This window comes from Topomyia yanbarensis, chromosome 2 (assembly GCF_030247195.1).
Source record: "Topomyia yanbarensis strain Yona2022 chromosome 2, ASM3024719v1, whole genome shotgun sequence".
Classification (NCBI taxonomy): Eukaryota; Metazoa; Arthropoda; class Insecta; order Diptera; family Culicidae; genus Topomyia; species Topomyia yanbarensis.
This window is the reverse complement of record NC_080671.1, coordinates 219092708-219115423: the sequence shown is the minus strand read 5'-3', so window position 1 is coordinate 219115423 and position 22716 is coordinate 219092708. Positions and strand designations below refer to the sequence as shown.

General features: G+C 40.7%; 1 protein-coding gene across 3 annotated transcripts in view; it reads right to left on the bottom strand.

Moving 5' to 3' along the window:
* The window catches only part of LOC131682914 (serine-rich adhesin for platelets-like), a 1216708-nt gene that overhangs the window by 558796 nt on the left and 635196 nt on the right, over positions 1-22716 (bottom strand). For all 3 annotated transcript variants that reach the window (XM_058964729.1, XM_058964727.1, XM_058964728.1), the window contains one exon: positions 5567-6224. In XM_058964729.1, the coding sequence (XP_058820712.1) occupies positions 5567-6224 (658 nt within the window). The remainder of the gene's footprint in view (positions 1-5566; positions 6225-22716) is intronic.

The following is a 22716-nucleotide window of genomic DNA, read 5'->3' as shown; positions in this document are numbered from 1 at the left end:
TAATTTTCTGTTTGATCTTTGTTTACGTTTTATTTGAACCTCGCTGAAAAACGTATATAATTTTAATTCGCAAACCTTCATTGACAATTTATCTTTATTCCAAACTTGTGAAAATTCACTTGAAACGAAAATAAATGTTCTCCCCCACGTCGATAGGTATCATGTTCAATTAGAATGACACTCACAGTTCATTTTGAATTCAAATTGAAATATTTTACCCAATTTTTTAATCAAAGTATGAAATCTCGACAAACTTATAATTCCGGCTTAAAAGCCAACTGTCGAAATTCTCTTTGAAAGGGAATTCCGGACATGTATATCAATTTATTTTCTTTTGTGCATATTATGTCACTACAAAGTACTGCACATCATCGGCCAACTTTCAACTATCCAACACGTTAAAGTTCTATGTTCAGAAACATATCGGCAACAAGTTGACAAAATTGTTCTTAAACCCTATGGAACGAGATATTTGACGAAGAAAAGCTATTTTACTGCAAGAAAATATCGGAATGCATTTATTCATTTTCTTTAACTTGAATTTGTTGTTTTTTAACATTGACGTGTAACGCAGATCAGAACGCAGCCATATAAATGACAGCATCGTTTGATTAAAGCTTACCAAATATTTTAGGCCGGTTTAAAAGTTAGTCCGGTTTAAAAACAGTTAGTACGGCTTTGTGCTTACGGCCATCAGTGGTTTAGTAACAGGGCACTGCCCGAGTAAATATTGCCTCAAGCAGTTAGGAAAAATAGAAGATGATACATGTCGCTTCTGCAACCTAGATAAGGAGAACTCAGAACATTTATTATGTAACTGTGTAGCACTTTTCCACAAAAGGAGCAAATTCTTCGATAAGGGGATAATACAACCCTTATGGATGTATGGACGACTTCACCCAGTAAGGCAATAAACCTAATACGTTCTATAATACCTTACTGGGACCATGACTATAGTCAGCAAGTAGGAATCACTCAGATTAATAGTGCTACAACACCCTGATGTGGCAAACAATAAACAGGGGCCTACCACAATAGATCAAAACACTGGTCGCAGTGGAATATGTACCCAACAAAAAATGGTGAAACTTTCTCAATCCGCGATGAAGTCTGGAAAGATTTTTTCCCTGGTGTACCAAATTGAGTGAGAATTATGCGAAAATGAAAGAAGAAGCAACAAAAAAAACCGTCCCGGAATAACACACGGCTAGATCCACATCACACACGATCGACTTCTCGCAAAAAACAGTAAATAAAAAAACTACCCTGAACCAGCCTCATCACAGCAACAACAAATAAATGAATGTGCCAACTGTTTCTTCATCGCTAGTGCCTCTGCTGCTGTACCAGGTGCTCACCGATCTCATCATAACAACAACAAAAAATGCATATTTATTACCAGCTCCCGCTACCGATGAACCGTTGTCAACTGCTTCGCAAGCTTCGATCATTATCAGCTGCTGTAAGCGTTTTTGTGTTCTGCATTTCCTCACCCCGCCGGCGAATCAGAAAAGACATCACAGTGCAATACTCTAACCTACCCCGTCGGTTCAACAATGAAATGCAGCTGCACACATTCACAGTTCGTGATGAAAAATTGACCTGCTATGCGTCTCAACACCGAAACAACAAATTGTATCTGGAAACAGAAATTTTGGCTGTCCTGGTAAGCATATTGGGCAGTATATATCCCGCTGAAGCTACAAATGATACTACCACCCTCAGCAAGTTTTCACCGTTCCCAGCTTCCCCAGCTGCCACTAAACTCTGCTGCTATACGTCGTGTCGGCGAAAAATAAACAAATGCAGAATACAGTGTTACTTCTCTGCACTCATCAACTATCCGTCTCGTTTGTGTAACAATAAAAAGATTACGCAAACGCTCGGCGTCAGGCAAAATTCGACTAGCATCGTCGTCTGCACCAGCAACAAACTGGATGTGAAAGCAGCGTCTTTCGATTCCCTGTTTTCATCTCTCTATACTCACCGCGCCACCGCAACGACTCCCATCGGCTATCTGTCCAGTCGGGGAAAACGTACGCAAGCGTCCACCGGCTGTGATGGCACGTTGTACAAAACGAAAATGTCAGCCGCGTCTCCAGCTTCCACGGTAAGCATTTTGAACAGTATATGTCCCGTCGAAGCAACTCATGATACTACCACCCTTAGCATGTTTCCACCGTTCCCAGCTTTCCCCGCTGCAGCTGAACCCTGCTGCCATTCGTCGTGTTGGCGAAACAAAAAAATGCAGTGTGCAGCGTTACGTTACTGCAGTTGCACTTAACAATTATCAAATATACGGCGTTGGACAAATTCTGATTAGCTCTTTGTCTCAACATTGCATCAACAAGAAGGATGTGCAAGTAACAACTTCCCTCCTTTCGCCTCTCCCAGCTCACGGCGTATCCGCAACGGCACCCATCAGCTACCCGTCCTGCCGGGGAAACCTTACATTGTATCTGCAAGCGGCCGCCAGCTGTCAGAAAACTCTACATAAAACGAATATGTCAGTCGCGTTTCCAGCTTCCTCGGTAAGCATTCTGGACAGTATATGTCCTGCCGAAGCAACATATTATACTGTCATCCTCAGCAAGATTTTAACTTTCCCAGTCGCCTGCTCAAGCTGCTCCGCTGGTCTTCGTGTCGCAGCCACTATCGTTACAACGCTCAGCTGGTGGCGTTAACATGTCAACGAACCGCCTTCTCAACGATGGAATGGCTGATATGAGGAGCTACAAGATTGCTACAATAAACATGAACGCAGTGACAAATGGGACAAAGCTCGACGCACTGAATTCATTCATCCAAACCGCTGAACTTGATATCATAATCCTGCAAGAGAAGTCGCAACGATACATCTCAACATACCAGGCTTCATCATTGAGTACAATGTAGACGAGCCCAAAAGAGGAACAGCGATTGCAGCACGAAGTTTTCTCACCTTAACCCATGTAGACAGAAGCATGGATTAAAGGTTAATCAGTGCACGGATCAATGGCGTAACCTACATTAATGTGTACGCAGCATCGGGAACTCAAAATCGCAACGCAAGGGAAAATTTCTACAACGCAGTTTTACCATACTACTTCTATAATGCTACGAACACTGTCGTCATTGGTGGTGATTTCAATTTAGTAGTAAACCAAAAAGATGCTACTTGTTCAAACGCGCATAGTCTAATGCTAAAACGATTCATGACTGCCTTAGGTGTGGACGACAACTGGGAGCTTTTAAACCGCCAACATGTTGAATTCTCCTTTATCAGATCGGAACCTGCCTCTAGGATAGATAGGATTCTTGTCACAACGAATACACGAGGATGGATTCGAACTGCAAATTTTGCTGCAACGGCTTTTTCAGACCACAAAGCATACATAATTCGCACTGTTCTTCCAACATTTGGAAATCCACCTGGTCGGGGAATATGCCGTATGCATCCAAGCTTGGTTGATGATCCAGCGGTCATTGAGGAACTACACGTGAAATGGGGATACTGGACAACCTAAAGGCATGGCAAGTGATTGAGAGAGTTTACTCTAATGCTCCCAAAGAATTCTTTGATGGAGTACTAGTGCTTGTTAGGAAAAAGAAGGGCGATAACAGCGTCAAAGTTTGCAGACCGATTTCACTCCTGAATGCGGACTACAAAATATTCGCTAGAATAATTAAAAACCGAATTAGTTCCTTGCTCACTTTGGTGCTATCAATGCATCAAAAATGCTCCAATGGGAAGCGTAACATATTTGAAGCCACTGCTCGTATACTTGACCGCTGTTGTGAAGTGATAGCGAGATGTGGGAATACACTGCTGGTTGCTTTTGATTTCGACCATGCTTTTGATAGGGTAGAGTACAAGTTCCTGGCAAGCACCATCAAAAATGAATTTGAATCATGATGTGGTTAACCTTCTAATGTACTGTACAAACAACAGCTTTTCAAGGGCACTTCTCAATAGTAAACTGGGAAATGAAATAAAAATAGAGAGATCGGAACGACAAGGGGATCCATTATCAATGCTTTTATTTGTGATCTATTTGCAACTGCATAGAGAATTTCCACATGCTGTTTTGAACACCTACGCTAATGATATTTCTATGTTTCTCGGCAGTGACTATCAGGTGCGAGCTGTTCTAAACACCTTTGAAGCATGGGGCAAGAATGAACACCCACAAAACTAAAGCCTTAAGAATCGGTTTGATAAACTTGACACCACAAAATCAGTGGTTGCCTATACAAAACACAGTGAAAATACTCGGAATACATTTTGCTGAAGACTTCTCCAACACAATTGACCGCAATTGGGCTGCGGTTTTACTAGGGTTCCAAATGTGTATGTGGATAAACAACGTCCGAAATCTGAATCTCGTACAAAAAGTCATTTTGAAAAATACCTACATAAATCGAAGCTATGTTACACAGCATCTGTAATTCCAATTCCAAACAAGCATAGTGGAAAGTTTATCTCGAGAATTGGATCATTTCTATGGTATGGGAAAAGATGGAGGGTTAAATTTACATTCACCACCGATCAAAGCCAAGGCTTTGCTGACAAATCGAATGAAGCAATGAAAAAAGCTTCAAATCTCCCTTTTCTTTGGAGTTTCTTGGAACACAACGCCAATCTCCCAAATCTACTGGCCATACCCAGGAAATACGAACACATTCGAACAGTGGTGAAAGAATCTGCTTTTCTAACTGATGAAATCTCAAAAACGCCTAGCTCCAGTATAATATACTGCAGCTTCCTAAAACAACTGAAGTGAAAATAGTGAGGGAGAATCCACTACGCGACTGGAAGAAAGTATTTAAACACATCGACTCTAAGATGATAAAATCGGATCAACGATCTGCGTGGTATTCAGTTGTCCATCGCAAGCTAATTACCAACGAGCTACTCTACAAAATGAATAGACGAGCCGACGTCGACTGCAGTATTTGTCCTGATCAAACGGATAGCATCGAGCATCACATTCTTGAATGTAGCGAAAACAAAACCATCTAGCTATACCAACGGAACGTCTTCGTAGCGATTGATCAACGGCTAATGTAACTACAACCTGAGGATTGGATCTACCCAGTTCTCCAACACCAATCCAGACGGACACGCCAGCTGATTCTGATGGAGTTCTCCCAGATGTTATGCTACATGACCAGTGTACCAACGAACCAAAAAACAGTAGAAGGATATAAATTTTATTTACAATGTAACTAAATAAGTAATAATAAGAGACTGGACTGGAATAATCTTATTTTTCCATTCAGTACAATGGCAGGTAGTCACGTTTAAAAAATAGAGTGAAATTCCGGCAGAAATATTTGAAACGGGACCCCTATATTGAAACGTTAAAAGTATTCTACTTCAAAATTACTAATGGGTAAGTTCCATTCACGTTAACAAGAGGGACATCACTTGTGGTGACCGAACAGCCAATATAGAGTGAAAGAGTCATTCAATGAAGGATACCAATTTTTTTCCAATTAGTCTATCGTATGAAAAAAAACAAAAACAGTTCAAGGCCAACTTTATCTACCATAAGTTTAAGGAGCATACAAAAAGGTCACCTACCCATTTCAGTGTGTGATGTTCCTTGCTCCATGTTTGGTTCTAGTTTGTCAGGGAAAACACATTTTTTCAGCTCCTCAGAAATAGACACATTCTTCTCGTGAGTATAGTCGACTTTTTCTAAAATGTCTTGTAGGTCAGGAGACTTTCTACCAACGCCAAAATAAGTGCTGTCACCCGTTTTGTCGATTATATCATGGTTTTCCTTTTTGCCATTTGTAACTCCCAATGCCTCTAAAGCATCAATAATTTTGTTATCAACTGACAATTCGCGAGGCAGTTCTCCACTTTGTGTTGTTGGCTGATCAAGCAATACCATTTCTGAAGTTAGCAGATCGTGGGATTCATTTGAATTTTCGTTTTTAAATGGGTTACTATCGGCTAGGAAATCTTTGTTCTGCTCTGATAGATGTTTAAGAATTTTGTTTTCTAACGAAATATTTTTTACGGAATTTGATAAATTCTTCTCACTTATATTGTTTTCTCCACAATAAGCAGAAGTATTGGTTAAAGTTGCATCTTCCTGACCGTCTACGTCTGTTTCTGGTCCAAAATCGTCTTCAAAGCGATGGATGTTTTGTATGATGGGTCTTTCGTTTGTTAAGTGTTCCTCTTTAGACTCATCATTGTTTTGGTTTGATGCTAACGTTGGAGATATAACCTGTAAAAATAAATAAGATTAAGAGGAACGGTTACTTTGAAAGGCCACATTAAATAAATTTTACACCATTTTTTCCAATACAGTGACACAATCTCATTTTCGTACACCGCTATGCGGAATGCTTATATGCATTTTACAAGTAAAAAATAAGTTTATATATAATAGACATTTTATATATGTAGATATAGTTTACTAGACAGCATAAGGAAAATACAATAATTATTTTTGTACTACAAATGCTCACTTTTTCAAAAATAATCATAATTCTAAAGATAGTCAAATATACACGCAATCTCATATTCGTACAGTACACATATTTTTTCAAAAATCGATTGAAATTTCGATAATAAATATTCTATGTGCTAGCTTTTGTTTGTAATTACAGTTTTCAATCGTATTGGAATGTTGACCACTTGTATTCAACTTAAATTTTATCCCATTCTTCTAAATAGTAGTTTCTAAGATTATTATCATTATAATCCGAATAGTTTCGCACTTTTTATCCAAATACTCTTATTTATTTTTCTAATCAGTTAATAAACGGGGCCCGCTGTGGATAATCCATAACATTCGAACAATTATAAATTTACCCTAAACGTTTTTTACACTTTTATTTATTTATTAACAGATTAAGGCCGAAGTGGCCTGTGCCGTATACAAAAGATTCCTCCATTCCACTCGGTCCATGGCCGCGCGTCGCCAGCCACGCAGTCTGCGAAGGGTCCGCAAATCGTCTTCCACCTGGTCGATCCATCGTGCTCGCTGCGCGCCACGTCTTCTTGTACCGGTCGGATTGCAATTGAGAACCGTTTTCACCGGGCTATTGTCCGACATTCCGGCTACGTTTTTTACACGCCTTATGCTTTACACGGTGTTCCTAAAACCGTTATTAACTAAAAAAAATGACCATAAATTTGGCATACGGCATTCGAAAGATACAGTATCCAAGCATCTTCTCAGTGAATTTCAAAATGATCCATCGAGGGATTCGAGAGATATGGCGATTTGAAGTTTTATGATACGTTTCATAAGGCTACCAGCAAACACCCACGGGTTTGGTCCAATCTCTATAAACAAAAAAATATTTGTCTACTTATTTAGTACGTGGCATTCGAAAGATATAGTAATCAAGTATATCCCTTGCAAGTTTGAAAATATTTCATTGACGGAATCGAAAGTTACAACGGTTTGGATGTGGTATGCGGTCAAAGATAGGGTTTTCTACCAGACTTCAAGCGTGAATCCATGTTTGTCCATTAACTATTAAGATCGTTTATACGTGTCGCGGTTTTTAAAGGAAACCCTTGCGATTTAATTACATAAATATAATGTACAAATGGTGTTATTTATATGGTGCACTGAAAAAATATGAAAATAGGGTTGTCTACCAAACGTTAAATATAATGTGTAATTCAAAAAAAAAAAATAAATGAAAGTTGGAATGTACTTCAAAAGGCCATATCTCAATGGTATGTTGACTGATTCTAATTATTTTTTCATTATTGCACAGGTAGACGTTTAATCGTTAATTTTCATCAAGAAGAATATAAAATAGAGTTGGCTACTTCAAACAATAGACAACTTAATTATCCTCAACTATATGTATTATCACTATTTAGTAAATATCTTTATATTCAAAGCGACGACCTATCAATTTCTATACATTAGTTGAATGCAACAAACGCAAACTACAAATCATGGAAAAATAAAACCATAAATTCAATATATATATATTCAAAAATATGAAGGTGTTTGCTGATTCAGATCAATTTATGTTATGATACGGTTTTTGTTGGAAATTTTGTACAATTGTGATTCGCTGGTTGGGTTGACAGATGTTAAAACTGGGGGATGTTATTAGTAGGGGGATCAAAGGGGATGTTATTAGTACAAGTTCTCATATCTCTAACTATTGTCAGTTTTATTGTCGAATTGAATTTAACATGAGAATTTGACATTCAGATGTCGACAATGGACCAACTAGCGGAGGTACAACTAAAAAGCGGCTCCTGTTAAAAATTGAGCGACCAGCGAATCACGACTGTGTTAGTTTTAACATTTCATATATCCATAATTTGTAGTAAACAGCAATTGCAATCAACTAGTATATAAAAATTGATAATAAGGCCGCTATTTTTAATACAAAAATAAACACTAAATAATTATAATACATATAGTTGAGACCAATTATATTGTCTATTTATTTACGTAGACAACTCTATTTTATATTCTTCTTGATGAAAATTAACGATGAAACGTCTACCTGTCCAATAATGAAAAAATAATTAGAATCAGTCAACATACCATTGCACAGTGGTCCAGATCGCTAATTTAGGAGGAATTTTTACTTTCTGACAAACCTGTATAATTTAGCCGTATCATGTCTTAGGATGAATTTGTGTACTTTAGAAGATGCTTCTTTTTATTGGAATAGTTATTAGGGTGGTTCTAATTTATCTAAAATACGAAAATAAACTTTTTACTGATGAAAGATAGAGCTCCACAGTCTTCCACAAAGTTGTAAAGTAACTTATTTTGAATAAATTTGTTGAACATATTAAAGCTCTATCTCTTTTAGTTTTTGTTATACAAGAAATTTAAAAAAAAAGATTAGGGTGTTCCTGAAAAAAACGTTTTTTTAGTATAACTTTCGTATCTTTTACTTTTTGTTAACACAACCTTTGAACAGCTTATTGAAAACTTCAAGCCGAGTATTTTTCTCCAAGACACCGAAGGTCTAACTTTTTTCTTTAAAAAGTTATGGACACTTTTCGTTAAAAAAATAGCCTATTTCAAGGCTCAATATCGCTGATGCGGGCACCTAAAATTGAATTCTGTTTCCACCACATGAAAGACCATACTTATTAGTATATTTGAGCAAAAATTGGCCAATACGATATTTTTTTAAAATTTGCAATTTAGATTTAAAGTTTGTAGTTTTGCAGGTTCAACGCATTAAAGCATTTACACACATATCGTTGTATTATGAAAAAAGCCACTTTCAAATATCATTCTCTCATCGCAGCAAGCTTTGCATAAGTGAAACGACTGTCAAAAAAGGTTTCTGATTTTATTCGTTTTAAATAAAACTAGTAAATATGGATATTAGTCGAAGAGAGTTGGCGAATTTGCTTATTGCTGGTAAAAAGACAGATGAACTGCTTAATTTCATTACAAGTAGTAATCCAAATGTAAAATTGAGACTTGTTAATGTTCGAAAGAAATTTTATATTTTGTTAAAACAACCTTTGAACAGCTTTTAGAAAACTTCAATCCACGTTTTTTCATAACTCTGAAAGTCTAACTTTATACTTTCAAAAGTTATGGAAACTTTTCGCTCATAAATAGCCCTTTTTCAAATGTCATTATCTCTGATTGGGGCAAATAAAAGTAAGTTCGGATTGAACCATAGAAAAGAACATACTTTTAAGTATATTTGAGCAAAAATTGGAAAATATTATTTTTTTAAGCATGTAATTTTAAATTTACTAACCAAAGTTTTAAATTTTATCGCATAGCGACATAAAAGAAATTGCCTAAAGCCTTTGTATTTCCTTTTCTGTTTTGCTTACATATCAACAATACAGAATGTGTTCATTAAAAATAATTTGGCTATGACAACAATTTATGATTTATATAAGGAGAATTTATTCAATGCCAATTAATTCAAAAGTAGATGCATTGCATTTTCAGGTATATCCAGCGGTGCTCGTTGAATTCGACGTTTACATTTAAGAGAAATTATAGGATCTGATGAAACAAGAAGTCTCTTGAAAACGTCATCAAGATTGACGAGTCGATCGAATTTGCGTGCGTGGAATTCTCGGAATCTGCGAATACTTTTATTCCTGGTTTCTTGAACTTCTTCACTGCACATACCTACTGGCAGCATGTTATGTTGAATAATGCTTCCTCCATGGACCAGGAGTTTATGCACGGTTGGTGAGAGAGCGTACCAACCATACAGGCGTACATAAAGCAATCGTGTATCTTCGGCGTAACTCCGGTAAGCATCCGCGTTAATTCCCAATTTGCTGTTGATGATTGTTAATAGCACATACATACGTTCTAGCAACATTTCGTCCAACCCGGTTTCTTCTGCAACGACATCTCGGTTTCTGAAAAATTTTCGAGCTGTGTTACCATCGTTAGAATTTCCGCCACCTGGCAAAGGTTCGCTAATACGAAGACCTAAACGGTCACGTAACGCTTGTCGAATTTTTATTTGTCGTTCCTTAAGCTCGCTGGTATTTTTGCCTACGCGCCTTTTTCTTTAAAAAGTTATGGACACTTTTCGTTAAAAAAATAGCCTATTTCAAGGCTCAATATCGCTGATGCGGGCACCTAAAATTGAATTCTGTTTCCACCACATGAAAGACCATACTTATTAGTATATTTGAGCAAAAATTGGCCAATACGATATTTTTTTAAAATTTGCAATTTAGATTTAAAGTTTGTAGTTTTGCAGGTTCAACGCATTAAAGCATTTACACACATATCGTTGTATTATGAAAAAAGCCACTTTCAAATATCATTCTCTCATCGCAGCAAGCTTTGCATAAGTGAAACGACTGTCAAAAAAGGTTTCTGATTTTATTCGTTTTAAATAAAACTAGTAAATATGGATATTAGTCGAAGAGAGTTGGCGAATTTGCTTATTGCTGGTAAAAAGACAGATGAACTGCTTAATTTCATTACAAGTAGTAATCCAAATGTAAAATTGAGACTTGTTAATGTTCGAAAGAAATTTTATATTTTGTTAAAACAACCTTTGAACAGCTTTTAGAAAACTTCAATCCACGTTTTTTCATAACTCTGAAAGTCTAACTTTATACTTTCAAAAGTTATGGAAACTTTTCGCTCATAAATAGCCCTTTTTCAAATGTCATTATCTCTGATTGGGGCAAATAAAAGTAAGTTCGGATTGAACCATAGAAAAGAACATACTTTTAAGTATATTTGAGCAAAAATTGGAAAATATTATTTTTTTTAAGCATGTAATTTTAAATTTACTAACCAAAGTTTTAAATTTTATCGCATAGCGACATAAAAGAAATTGCCTAAAGCCTTTGTATTTCCTTTTCTGTTTTGCTTACATATCAACAATACAGAATGTGTTCATTAAAAATAATTTGGCTATGACAACAATTTATGATTTATATAAGGAGAATTTATTCAATGCCAATTAATTCAAAAGTAGATGCATTGCATTTTCAGGTATATCCAGCGGTGCTCGTTGAATTCGACGTTTACATTTAAGAGAAATTATAGGATCTGATGAAACAAGAAGTCTCTTGAAAACGTCATCAAGATTGACGAGTCGATCGAATTTGCGTGCGTGGAATTCTCGGAATCTGCGAATACTTTTATTCCTGGTTTCTTGAACTTCTTCACTGCACATACCTACTGGCAGCATGTTATGTTGAATAATGCTTCCTCCATGGACCAGGAGTTTATGCACGGTTGGTGAGAGAGCGTACCAACCATACAGGCGTACATAAAGCAATCGTGTATCTTCGGCGTAACTCCGGTAAGCATCCGCGTTAATTCCCAATTTGCTGTTGATGATTGTTAATAGCACATACATACGTTCTAGCAACATTTCGTCCAACCCGGTTTCTTCTGCAACGACATCTCGGTTTCTGAAAAATTTTCGAGCTGTGTTACCATCGTTAGAATTTCCGCCACCTGGCAAAGGTTCGCTAATACGAAGACCTAAACGGTCACGTAACGCTTGTCGAATTTTTATTTGTCGTTCCTTAAGCTCGCTGGTATTTTTGCCTACGCGCCAACGCGGTTTTGCTAGAGCTAAACGGTAAGCAATATTCAATAGTAACTCCATTGCTCGTATTAATGCATGTAAAGGTGAAAAAACATATAAACTATCCGGTGGATCGCTGGCTTCCAGTAAAGGATCATTCAATCGCTTTCCGGAGCGTTTGCATATATAACACGCTTGAGACGGTGTGCCTGTAACGTCATTCACTACCTTCGTATCAACCATGGAAAATATGAAGCTTGAACTAATCGGAATCTTGCGCATATTAACATTTACTATAGTCGGGACTAATTCATAGATTTGCTTGTTCATCGCGGCAACTTCATCCTTTGTTAGTTCAGGATTTTCCTTCTTGAAAATTAATTTTACTGGTCGGCACAGGGATACTGAAGATGGAAAATCATTATTCCAAAGAATGCAATCTCTTGACTCATCTTTCCGGCGACTAACTACACGTAAAGGTACTATAGATAGAGCAAATATATGCGAATCGTTATACTCGAATAGTTCTCCATTTTCATCTTCGTCAACGCACATTTGCTTGTATCTATGTTCAAGTGGAAAAGAGACTGTCAGTCAAAGTTTAGAAGAAAAATAATGTTGCCTACCGGGAATGGTTGCTGCTTCCATCGCAGCCCCACTTAAAGATAACAAACGTATTATCCTCAGGATGCAGTGGTAGAACTCCAATATTCAGAAACGAGATGAGTCGTTCCACGGTATGGTTAACAAGAGCTTGAAGGGGAACATACGCACAAGAAGGCTGAACAGAAATTCCTGAAAAAAATTGTTGATTCAGGGACGAATCTTTGAGAATAGTACATACCGATCGGATAGCATAGTTTCTTTTCTTCTACTATTTTATTATACGCGGGATAAATGTCCAAACCCTTCTGCATAACTGAGCTGCGTATGTTTTGGTACTGCGCCTTAGAAAAATCATTTTCACAAATAAATCTAAGTGCCTCCTCCGCAGTAAACGCTTCTGCAATCGGGACAGCCATAGATCCTAAATTCTCTACGGTAGATCTGACGGGACTTTTCGACAATCGTTCGATTTGTCTGCCAACTAAACGGAAACCAGTAGAATTAGCGTTGACGGCTGACGCTAAACCAAGTTCTTCCGTGGAATACTTATCGCGCAACTTTCCTAATCTTTTTATTTTGGCTCTGCGACATATTTCGGAAAATGGTTTCCTCTTTCGGCCTTTACCTTTACCTTCGACTTTGAATCTTAGCTTTCCTTCAAGCCACACAAAATTTTCCAGCTCAAACCGAATTTGCGTGCGCTTACTCCGAATCCACAACCTTCTAAATTCCAACATGAAGATTTTTATTTTCTTCCGAGCACTAACAAGTCTCAATTTTACATTTGGATTACTACTTGTAATGAACTTAAGCAGTTCATCTGTCTTTTTACCAGCAATAAGCAAATTCGCCAACTCTCTTCGACTAATATCCATATTTACTAGTTTTATTTAAAACGAATAAAATCAGAAACCTTTTTTGACAGTCGTTTCACTTATGCAAAGCTTGCTGCGATGAGAGAATGATATTTGAAAGTGGCTTTTTTCATAATACAACGATATGTGTGTAAATGCTTTAATGCGTTGAACCTGCAAAACTACAAACTTTAAATCTAAATTGCAAATTTTAAAAAAATATCGTATTCGCCAATTTTTGCTCAAATATACTAATAAGTATGGTCTTTCATGTGGTGGAAACAGAATTCAATTTTAGGTGCCCGCATCAGCGATATTGAGCCTTGAAATAGGCTATTTTTTTAACGAAAAGTGTCCATAACTTTTTAAAGAAAAAAGTTAGACCTTCGGTGTCTTGGAGAAAAATACTCGGCTTGAAGTTTTCAATAAGCTGTTCAAAGGTTGTGTTAACAAAAAGTAAAAGATACGAAAGTTATACTAAAAAACGTTTTTTTAAGGAACACCCTAATCTTTTTTTTTAAATTTCTTGTATAACAAAAACTAAAAGAGATAGAGCTTTAATATGTTCAACAAATTTATTCAAAATAAGTTACTTTACAACTTTGTGGAAGACTGTGGAGCTCTATCTTTCATCAGTAAAAAGTTTATTTTCGTATTTTAGATAAATTAGAACCACCCTAATAACTATTCCAATAAAAAGAAGCATCTTCTAAAGTACACAAATTCATCCTAAGACATGATACGGCTAAATTATACAGGTTTGTCAGAAAGTAAAAATTCCTCCTAAATTAGCGATCTGGACCACTGTGCATTGATATATGGTCTTTTGAAGTAAACATTCCAACTTTCATCTATTTTTTTTAATTTACACATTATATTTAACGTTTGGTAGACAACCCTATTTTCATATTTTTTCAGTGCACCATATAAATAACACCATTTGTACATTATATTTATGTAATTAAATCGCAAGGGTTTCCTTTAAAAATCGCGACACGTATAAGCGATCTAAATAGTCAATGGACAAACATGGATTCACGCTTGAAGTCTGGTAGAAAACCCATCTATCACATCCAAACCGTTATAACTATCGATTCCGTCAATGAAATATTTTCAAACTTGCAAGGGATATACTTAATTACTATATCTTTCGAATGCCACGTACTAAATAAGTAGACAAATATTTTTTTGTTTATAGAGATTGGACCAAACCCGTGGGTGTTTGCTGGTAGCCTTATGAAACGTATCATAAAACTTCAAATCGCCATATCTCTCGAATCCCTCGATGGATCATTTTGAAATTCACTGAGAAGATGCTTGGATACTGTATCTTTCGAATGCCGTATGCCAAATTTATGGTCATTTTTTTTAGTTAATAACGGTTTTAGGAACACCGTGTTTAGGTTCTTCTCCTGATCGAATTTCCATTATCCACCATTTCTTTGTAAAAGTACCATTTTATGGAAGCTTTGCTTTAAAATTTATTTTAAGATATTCATATTAAAATACACATTCTGATCCATCATCCCATCAATGAAGACGATATTTCTAGCACTTCTAGTGGACATATAATACCCCATACAAAAAAGTTTACTGTCTCTGCGCTTGGCTGCTGTTATAAGGCTTTTACGTCCAGATCTGAGTTCGATTTTCTCCACTCGAAACAACAGCCATTTGAGTCAAAGATGTTGAATTTGGACTCGTAGACAAAGTTTACAATCTTTGCAATATGCCGATAAAATGTTTCAATGTTTTTTAGTAAATAAAAAATCAATTCTTTGTTTTTCTCATTGATGAGCAGCCTCTTGCTCAGAACACAGGCATTGTAATTGTCCGTTCTCCATACATTACGAGCCGTACCAGAACAGACTTATACTTAAATGCTATGATTTAATTTATTTACAATGTATATAACATTAATTACTCGATTTTCCCAAATTTTTCTAATTAAAAATCGTTTATCCCTCATCGTAAATTGTTTACAATTCAAGTTTTTCGCAATATCTGCTCCACGTTTCGCCACATCAATGTTTTTAACGACATTTTAAATAGTTGGACGCAACCTTTGAACAATTTCAAAGATTTCATGAAGTGATTTACCTTCATTTTGGTGAGTAATAATTAGTTTTCGTTCCATAATGGCAACTAGTTTCCTTTTTTCAACCATTACGTTAATTTGAGGGAATTTCTTAAACTAGTGTAGAGGAAACTGTGCCAATGAACACTTTTCTGTTGTCATAAAATCTATTTTTCTAAGTAAAACAAAAAAAAGAAATAACAGGTCTTAAAATTGACAAATTAATTGACTTTTTAAAAGTGTACGAATATGAAATGTGCCATTTTCACACCAAGTAATGATTTTGTTTGTGTAGTGTACGGAAACTTGTACACTTTAGATCACAAATGATAAGAAAATGACAGATGATTATTCTACTACCACATATTTAAAACAAAACCTATATTAAATGGCGCAAACATTTATGAAACAATATTAAACATATACCCTAGAGGTGTTTTTTTTACAATGGAGAAGACCTTTACGTCCTAACCCAATACACGTGCTATTGGTAGGGTCCAATCTACCACACGGGGTGCACTGGGGGCGTGTCGGGCTCGAATGGTGACGCTGCCATTAATACCGACTAAACTCCATTGGGCTCCGCCATCATTCCTCCCAGGAACTACCTCTCGGTATTACTTCTGGGGGGATGGCTGTACTAAATGTACTCATTCACTCTCACTCACGCGTTCATACGTCCTGTATGAGGCTTACTTGGGTGCTCTCTCAATCGCACTTTGATTCACTATCAAACACTCCCACATGAGGCTGACTTTTGTGCTCACCTTTTTCGTTCCTTGCGAGGCTGACTTGTGTGCTCACCTTACTCATTCCTTGCTAGGCTTACTTTTGTGCTCGCCCCACCCATACCATGTGAGGCTGACTTGGGTGCTCACCCTATCACCTGATTCACTCTCAATCGTGCCACTCTATTGTACCTCTGTCACTCTCCCTGGCATCCCATGTGGGACATTTTTCTTAGGCCCCACTTCTGACATACCATGCGAGGCTGACATGTGTGCTCACCTTTTTCATTCCTTGCTAGGCTGACTTTTGTGCAAGCCTCTACCATACCATGTGAGGCTGACTTTTATGCTCACCCTTAACATGCCGTGTGAGACTGACTTGGATGCTCACCCTTTCATTCCTCTGCCACGCCATGAGGTATCGATAGCTAAGTCCCAACATACCACGCTACGACCCTCCCGTTTTGGCATGAGGCAGTCCACTTATACGCCTATACACTCACTCTTCTGTCTTGCTTCGGGGTGGCTGGGTTTACCCTTTACGCGGTTGCCAGTCGCTGCGCCAAACCTGCCTCGGCATGAACAGACCATTCACTCCCTTTTTTGCGCTTGGCCTTTTTCGCTCCAGCTAACCAATCACTAGTTAGCCGTGCCCGTCGTCTGTTGCTCGGTTCGCCAGATTACCTGTAGCCTACTGGCAATCTGGATGGTAACAGCCGAGACTACGTTCCACTTCTCCACCGATTGACACATCCGCTGAATAAGGGTATCAGGTTGTGTCCCAGCCACTACCGGTTTCCGGCCCACTAGGTCCGACGAGAGCCTGTCGATCATCTGGTTGAACTGTTCTATTGGCCACCTTGGTGGGGCGTAACAGCTGCAATAGAACACACCATTGATCTTGGCAATCGCCACACCCTCGGCGGAGGAGTGTATTACCTCTTGAACCGGGAACCGTCCCGTTGTACAGATTGCCACCATTCCAGACCCGTCCGACACCCAATTGCCGTTGCCGGCAGGGATGCAGTACGGGTCTGATAGGAGGGCGACATCTGTCCTCGACTCCGAGACCGACTGCCACAGCAGCTGTTGGGCTGCTGCACAATGGTTAAGATTTAGCTGTGTGACGTTCACGGCTTCTTCTTATTTAACTCACCGAAGGGACACGAAGGTCCGCCCATAGCATGTTTATGGGCTTGCTTCTTAGCGGTGCAGATAAGGCACTTGTGTGCCTTAGTGCAACCCCGCTCTTTATGTCCCTCCTCGCCGCAGCGACGACATAGTTTGCTCCTATCTATGCCGTTGCACTCGTAGGCTTTGTGGCCGGACTCGAGGCACCGATAGCACCTATTCACTGAAGGCGGCTGGGGTATGCTAATAGGGCATACCGACCAGCCAATCTTCAGCTTCCCTTTCTCGGTTACCTTTTTGGCATCCGCCTTCAGTAGCCTGAGGTAGGCTACCTGGGTGCCAGAGGGTCCATCTCTAAATCGCACAGAGGCCCGCTCGATTGTGACGTCGCATTTTTCCTTAACGGCTGCGACGACATCTTCTGCGGTCGTGAACTCGTCCAGATGCTTGCACTGGAGAGTCATTTCCGCCACTAGCGACCTGACTTGGGCGCCTTCACCAAGGACCTCTTGGGCCAAGGCCTTGTATACCGCACTAGATTGTGCGCCTAGCTTCAGCACCAGAAGCATTTCTCCCGTGTTGGTGCGTCTCACGCTACGCACATCTTGCCCAAGGGCCGAAAGGCTTTCGGCCGCCTTCATCGACTTTAGGAAATCGGCGTATTTGTCCTTGTCGGTTTTTCACCACAAGGCCTGGCCTCTGTCCTTGGCCTTCTTCGCGGGCCGCGGTACTTCCGGTGTCGGTGCCGGCTTCTTCTTGGTGACCAGCGTCCAGGGGTTTGGGCCTCCCTGCCCCGGTCGCGCCGGCTTGCTGGTACCAACGCTCTGCTCAGCGAGGTCACTCTCGCCCTCGCTTACCTCGGCCAGACGGCGTTTGGCCTTAACGGTTGCACGCCGTGTGGTGTCGGTTTTTGCACCCTCGCCTGGCGACTTCCTAGGGCGCTTCGCGTTCGACGCCGTCTTGCGATTGCCCTTGCCCTTGCCTTTTCCCTTCGAGGGGAACTCGGCCGCCGCATCGAGCGACGTGGCTGCTCCATAGAAGGTGAAGGCCACTGTCTGAGTGCCCATATCGACCTTCTCTTTTCCCTCCCTCTTGGAAGCCACTGTCTGGGTTTCTCTGTCGGACTTCTCCCAACATTCCACCCTTTTGGCATAAGCCTGCTGTTTCTGTCTTGCGACACGAACAGTTTTTCGGAGTTCCAGGAGACTCTGTTTTAACTCCTTGCTTATGTTTTGCTTTGCGCTAGTGTACTCGATTATTGAATCGAGCTGCTCCACCACTTTGCGCATCGCAGATAGTGGCCCATCCGGTGCGTTGGTAGGGCTATTTCCTACCGCGGCTGGGGGGTCACTGGTGCTTTCAGATGCAGCACTCATCGCTCCACTACTCTCCCTACGGGAGGGAGACCTCGCCAAACCACCTCTAGCAAAGGGGTTTGGCACCTCCGACTGTTTATTGTTTTTGTTTTTGTTCTCCATGTTTGTACCCACGAGTAGCGCGAGAATAAATGTCCGCCACGCAAGAGCTCCGCATTAACGTGGTAAGGGACGCTTACTGTGGGGGTTGCCCAGGTACCCCACAGGCTCCGTTAACGATCGAGCATCTTTTTCACCCCCTCGATCACTCATCCCTCGGCACGGGTCGCTTCACGCCTTGGAATTGGGGTTATGACCTACCTTGATTTACGTGGTGACCTCGGCCCAGATCATCACAACCATCCTCCTTTACCAGGGCTTTGGACCTGCAGCTCTGGTTCTCAATACTTCCATGTACGTATATTATTACAGACATGCCACTATTGAGATCCGTCATTCGCTAGCGGAGTTAACGGGTGAGGTGTACGAATATGAGAATGTGTCACTGTATGTTTATTTGACACGGCATTTGCGAAAGTTTTTTACACCAAAGGTTCTTTTCTTACATAGCATGTTACAAAAAAAATCTAACATATTATCAAAATAGTCAGTAGCAGTATAATAATCATCATCACATAAGGGGACCTATGCATCAGTGACTAGTTTTTAGGATTTTTTGAAAATGAAAACAACAAGAGAAACAAAATATCTTTTGCGTATTTTCGAACATATATTTAGATGTCAAAATGAATAAAAATATAATGGATTTATGAACAATCTCTCGCAGCAGCTCGCCGCAGACAATTCAAACTCCGTGCAAGATTTAGCCCGTAATTTTTATTTGAAACCAAAAAAAGAAATATTTCCTTATTCGGAAGGGTTTTTTGCAGGTAGACTATTAGGGTGACTGAAAATTGAAATTTTAAATATTTTAGTCATATCTTACAAACGAAATGTATAGGATTCACTCAAACTTCAGAAATGTTTTCCAAGCCCGGAGGGCCGAGTCTCATACACCAATCGACATAGCTCGACAAACTGGTTCAATCTCTGTTTTTTATGGTAAGGTTTAAAAGGCATCAAAAGCCTGGCCTGTAGTGCATTGGCACTATGTGGGACTCACGACTCACGTTCGTGCCTAAGAACTGAAAACACTGCTTACTTTTTACGCCCTTCTTCCCCACGGAACTACATCAAGCGGAGGGGGCGGGGGGTTCGTTGCACCTCTTTCTTCTGCTCTATCTCGGAGTCTCCCTTGGTTCATGAAATGGCTCGACCTTTGAACTTTGATTTAACTCTCGACTCTTCTCTTGCTTCTTGTCTCCATCTATTACGTCGCCGTTTAGCTCTCGTCCCCGTGAGCGGTTTAGGTGCTGCTTCATTGAGCCATTTAGCTCGTGTTTCCGTGAGTCGTTCAGCTCCGACCTTATCACGATCTACTTGGATAGTCCCCAACGATGAACTCACACTCCTCCGACCGATAGTTCCCCGACAGAGGAATTTCTCCCGACACCGATACCCATTTCCTTGAGCCATTTAGCTGTGCGTGTGTTTTTTTTATTTTTTAGAGAGCAGTAAAAAAAATTTCAGGAAAACCCTTGACCTGCGGGAAAATGTACAAAACCCCAATCTCCCAGGGAACGGGTTTGAGCTGCCATCACCCGACCCACTAAAAAACGACAGCTCTTGCCCAGAACCTGATTTCTCCCCGGCACTACCATACGGCATTACTTCGGGGAGGGGTTTTTATGTGCATAGCACACTTTCTAATTCAACTACTTATTAGTTCGTTTCTTCCGCAGGGTTACAGCCCCACTCCTCTACACACCACCAATTCTCTACCATCCACACAGACTGGCATGTTCTGCATGGCAGTCGGAAAGCTGGCTGTGAGTCGAGGCTCAGTGCTCTTCCCCTACGAACACAGTCTGGGCGGCAAACTTCAGACTGTCTAATTTACCAAGCCCTTTGGCTCCCTTGTGCCAGTTAGCACCGCAACTCCCTTCTCGCACCCTTCAGCGCCGTTTACTCGTTGGGCACCAGACTTGTTCGCGAACTACTCGGTCTAGTCCCCGACGATGGACCTAGCCTACTCCGACGGAGAATTCCCCGGCGAGAGAACCCGATTTGTGGCTTCTTGTTGGTCTCTTCGCCACTTCCTCTGCAGCTCGGAGAGTATGCTCGAGACCACTCTGTTGACAGCGTTCCAGGTATGTTCGTCACGGAACTTCTCTTCGACGATATTGTCCACTGTCATATCAGGTGTACTCCTACCAACTTCTTCGAATCTAGGGTATTCGAAGACCACGTGTTCCGGTGTCTCCTGCACAGTCGCACACTCCGGGCAAAGGGGTGACGAATCATGTCCAAACCGATGCAAGTACTTCCGGAAGCATCCGTGCCCGGACAAAAACTGCGTCAAATGGAAGTTCACCTCTCCATGCTTCCTATGTACCCAGGCCGATACATTTGGGATGAGTCGGTGGGTCTACTTTCCTTTCTCCGCGTTGTCCCACTCCTGTTGCCATTTAGTCAACGAGTCCGCTCGAACCAGTCTCCTAGCGTTACGTGCATTTCTCCGCTGATAGCATTCCACGTCCTCCGCCAGGGTAATGCAGATGGGGATCATCCCGGCGATAACGCATACTGCCTCCGACGATGTTGTTCTGTAGGCGCTCGCGACTTGTGCGGCCATCAGTCGTAATGTCCTGTTTAGCATTTCACGGTTCCGCTTGGTTTTCAGCGCAGCACTCCAGACAGGAACCTCATATCGGAGTATCGATGACGAAACAGTAGATAGCAGACATCTCGTGCTGCTTCTCGGGCCGCCGACGTTTGGCATGATTCTCGCTATTGCGTTCGTTGCCTTCGCCGACTTTTCACAGGCGTAATCAACGTGGTTGTTGAAGCTCAACCGGTCGTCGATTATCACTCCCAATTGCTTCAATGCACGCTTCGATGCAATAACCTGCCCTCCGACGTCGATCTGCATCCGTTGAACCGATCTGCAGTTACTGACCAACAACACCTCCGTCTTGTGGTGAGCTATTTGCAGCTTGACCCCGTTCATCCAGCTCTCGATGGCGTCTATTGTCTCCATCACCGACACCTCCCCTTCTTCAAGTGTCTCACCCATCACCGTTAGTGACACGTCGTCCGCGAAACCTACGATTTTTGCTTTCCTAGAGAGCTGCAGCGTTAAGACCCCATCGTAAATCCCGTTCCAAAGGGTTGGACCGAGAATGGAGACCTGAGGAACGCCCGCAGTGACACGCTATGATTTCTGCCCTTCGCTCGTCTCGTACAGCAGCACTCTGCTCTGAAAGTAGATCTTCAGGATCTGGCATAGATAGTCGGGAACCCTCATTCTATTCAGCGCTGCAGCGATGGCTTGCCAGCTGGCACTGTTGAACGTGTTCTTCACATCTATCGTGACCACAGCGCAGTATCGATCTCCTCTTCGCTTCTGTTTAGATGACTTCTCAGCACTCTCGAGCACTATCCGAATTGCATCCACTGTCGATACTCCTTTGCGGAAACCGAACTGCATCTTGGACAGTCCGCGCTCACCTTCCGTGAATCTCGTCAACCTGTTAAGAATGATCCTTTCCATGAGTTTTCCGAGTGTATCCAGCAGGCATATGGGCCTGTACGAGGTCGGGTCGCCAGGTGGCTTCCCTGGCTTCGACAGCAACACTAGCTTCTGGACCTTCTACATTTCGGGGAAGCTGCCTTCATTTAGGCACTTCTGCATCACTATCCTGAACATGTCCGGATATGCCAGGATCGCAGCTTTTAGTACCACGTTTGGTATTCCATCCGGACCAGGGGCTTTCTTTGATATTAGGCGCTTCGATGCTTCTGCTAGCTCGTCGTTAGTCACTTGCCCATCCGTGTTTGTTCCTTCTTCTTCGCCGTACGTTGTCGGTGGCCATATAGTTGGATCGTGCTTCGGGAAAAGACCCTCGACGATTATCTTC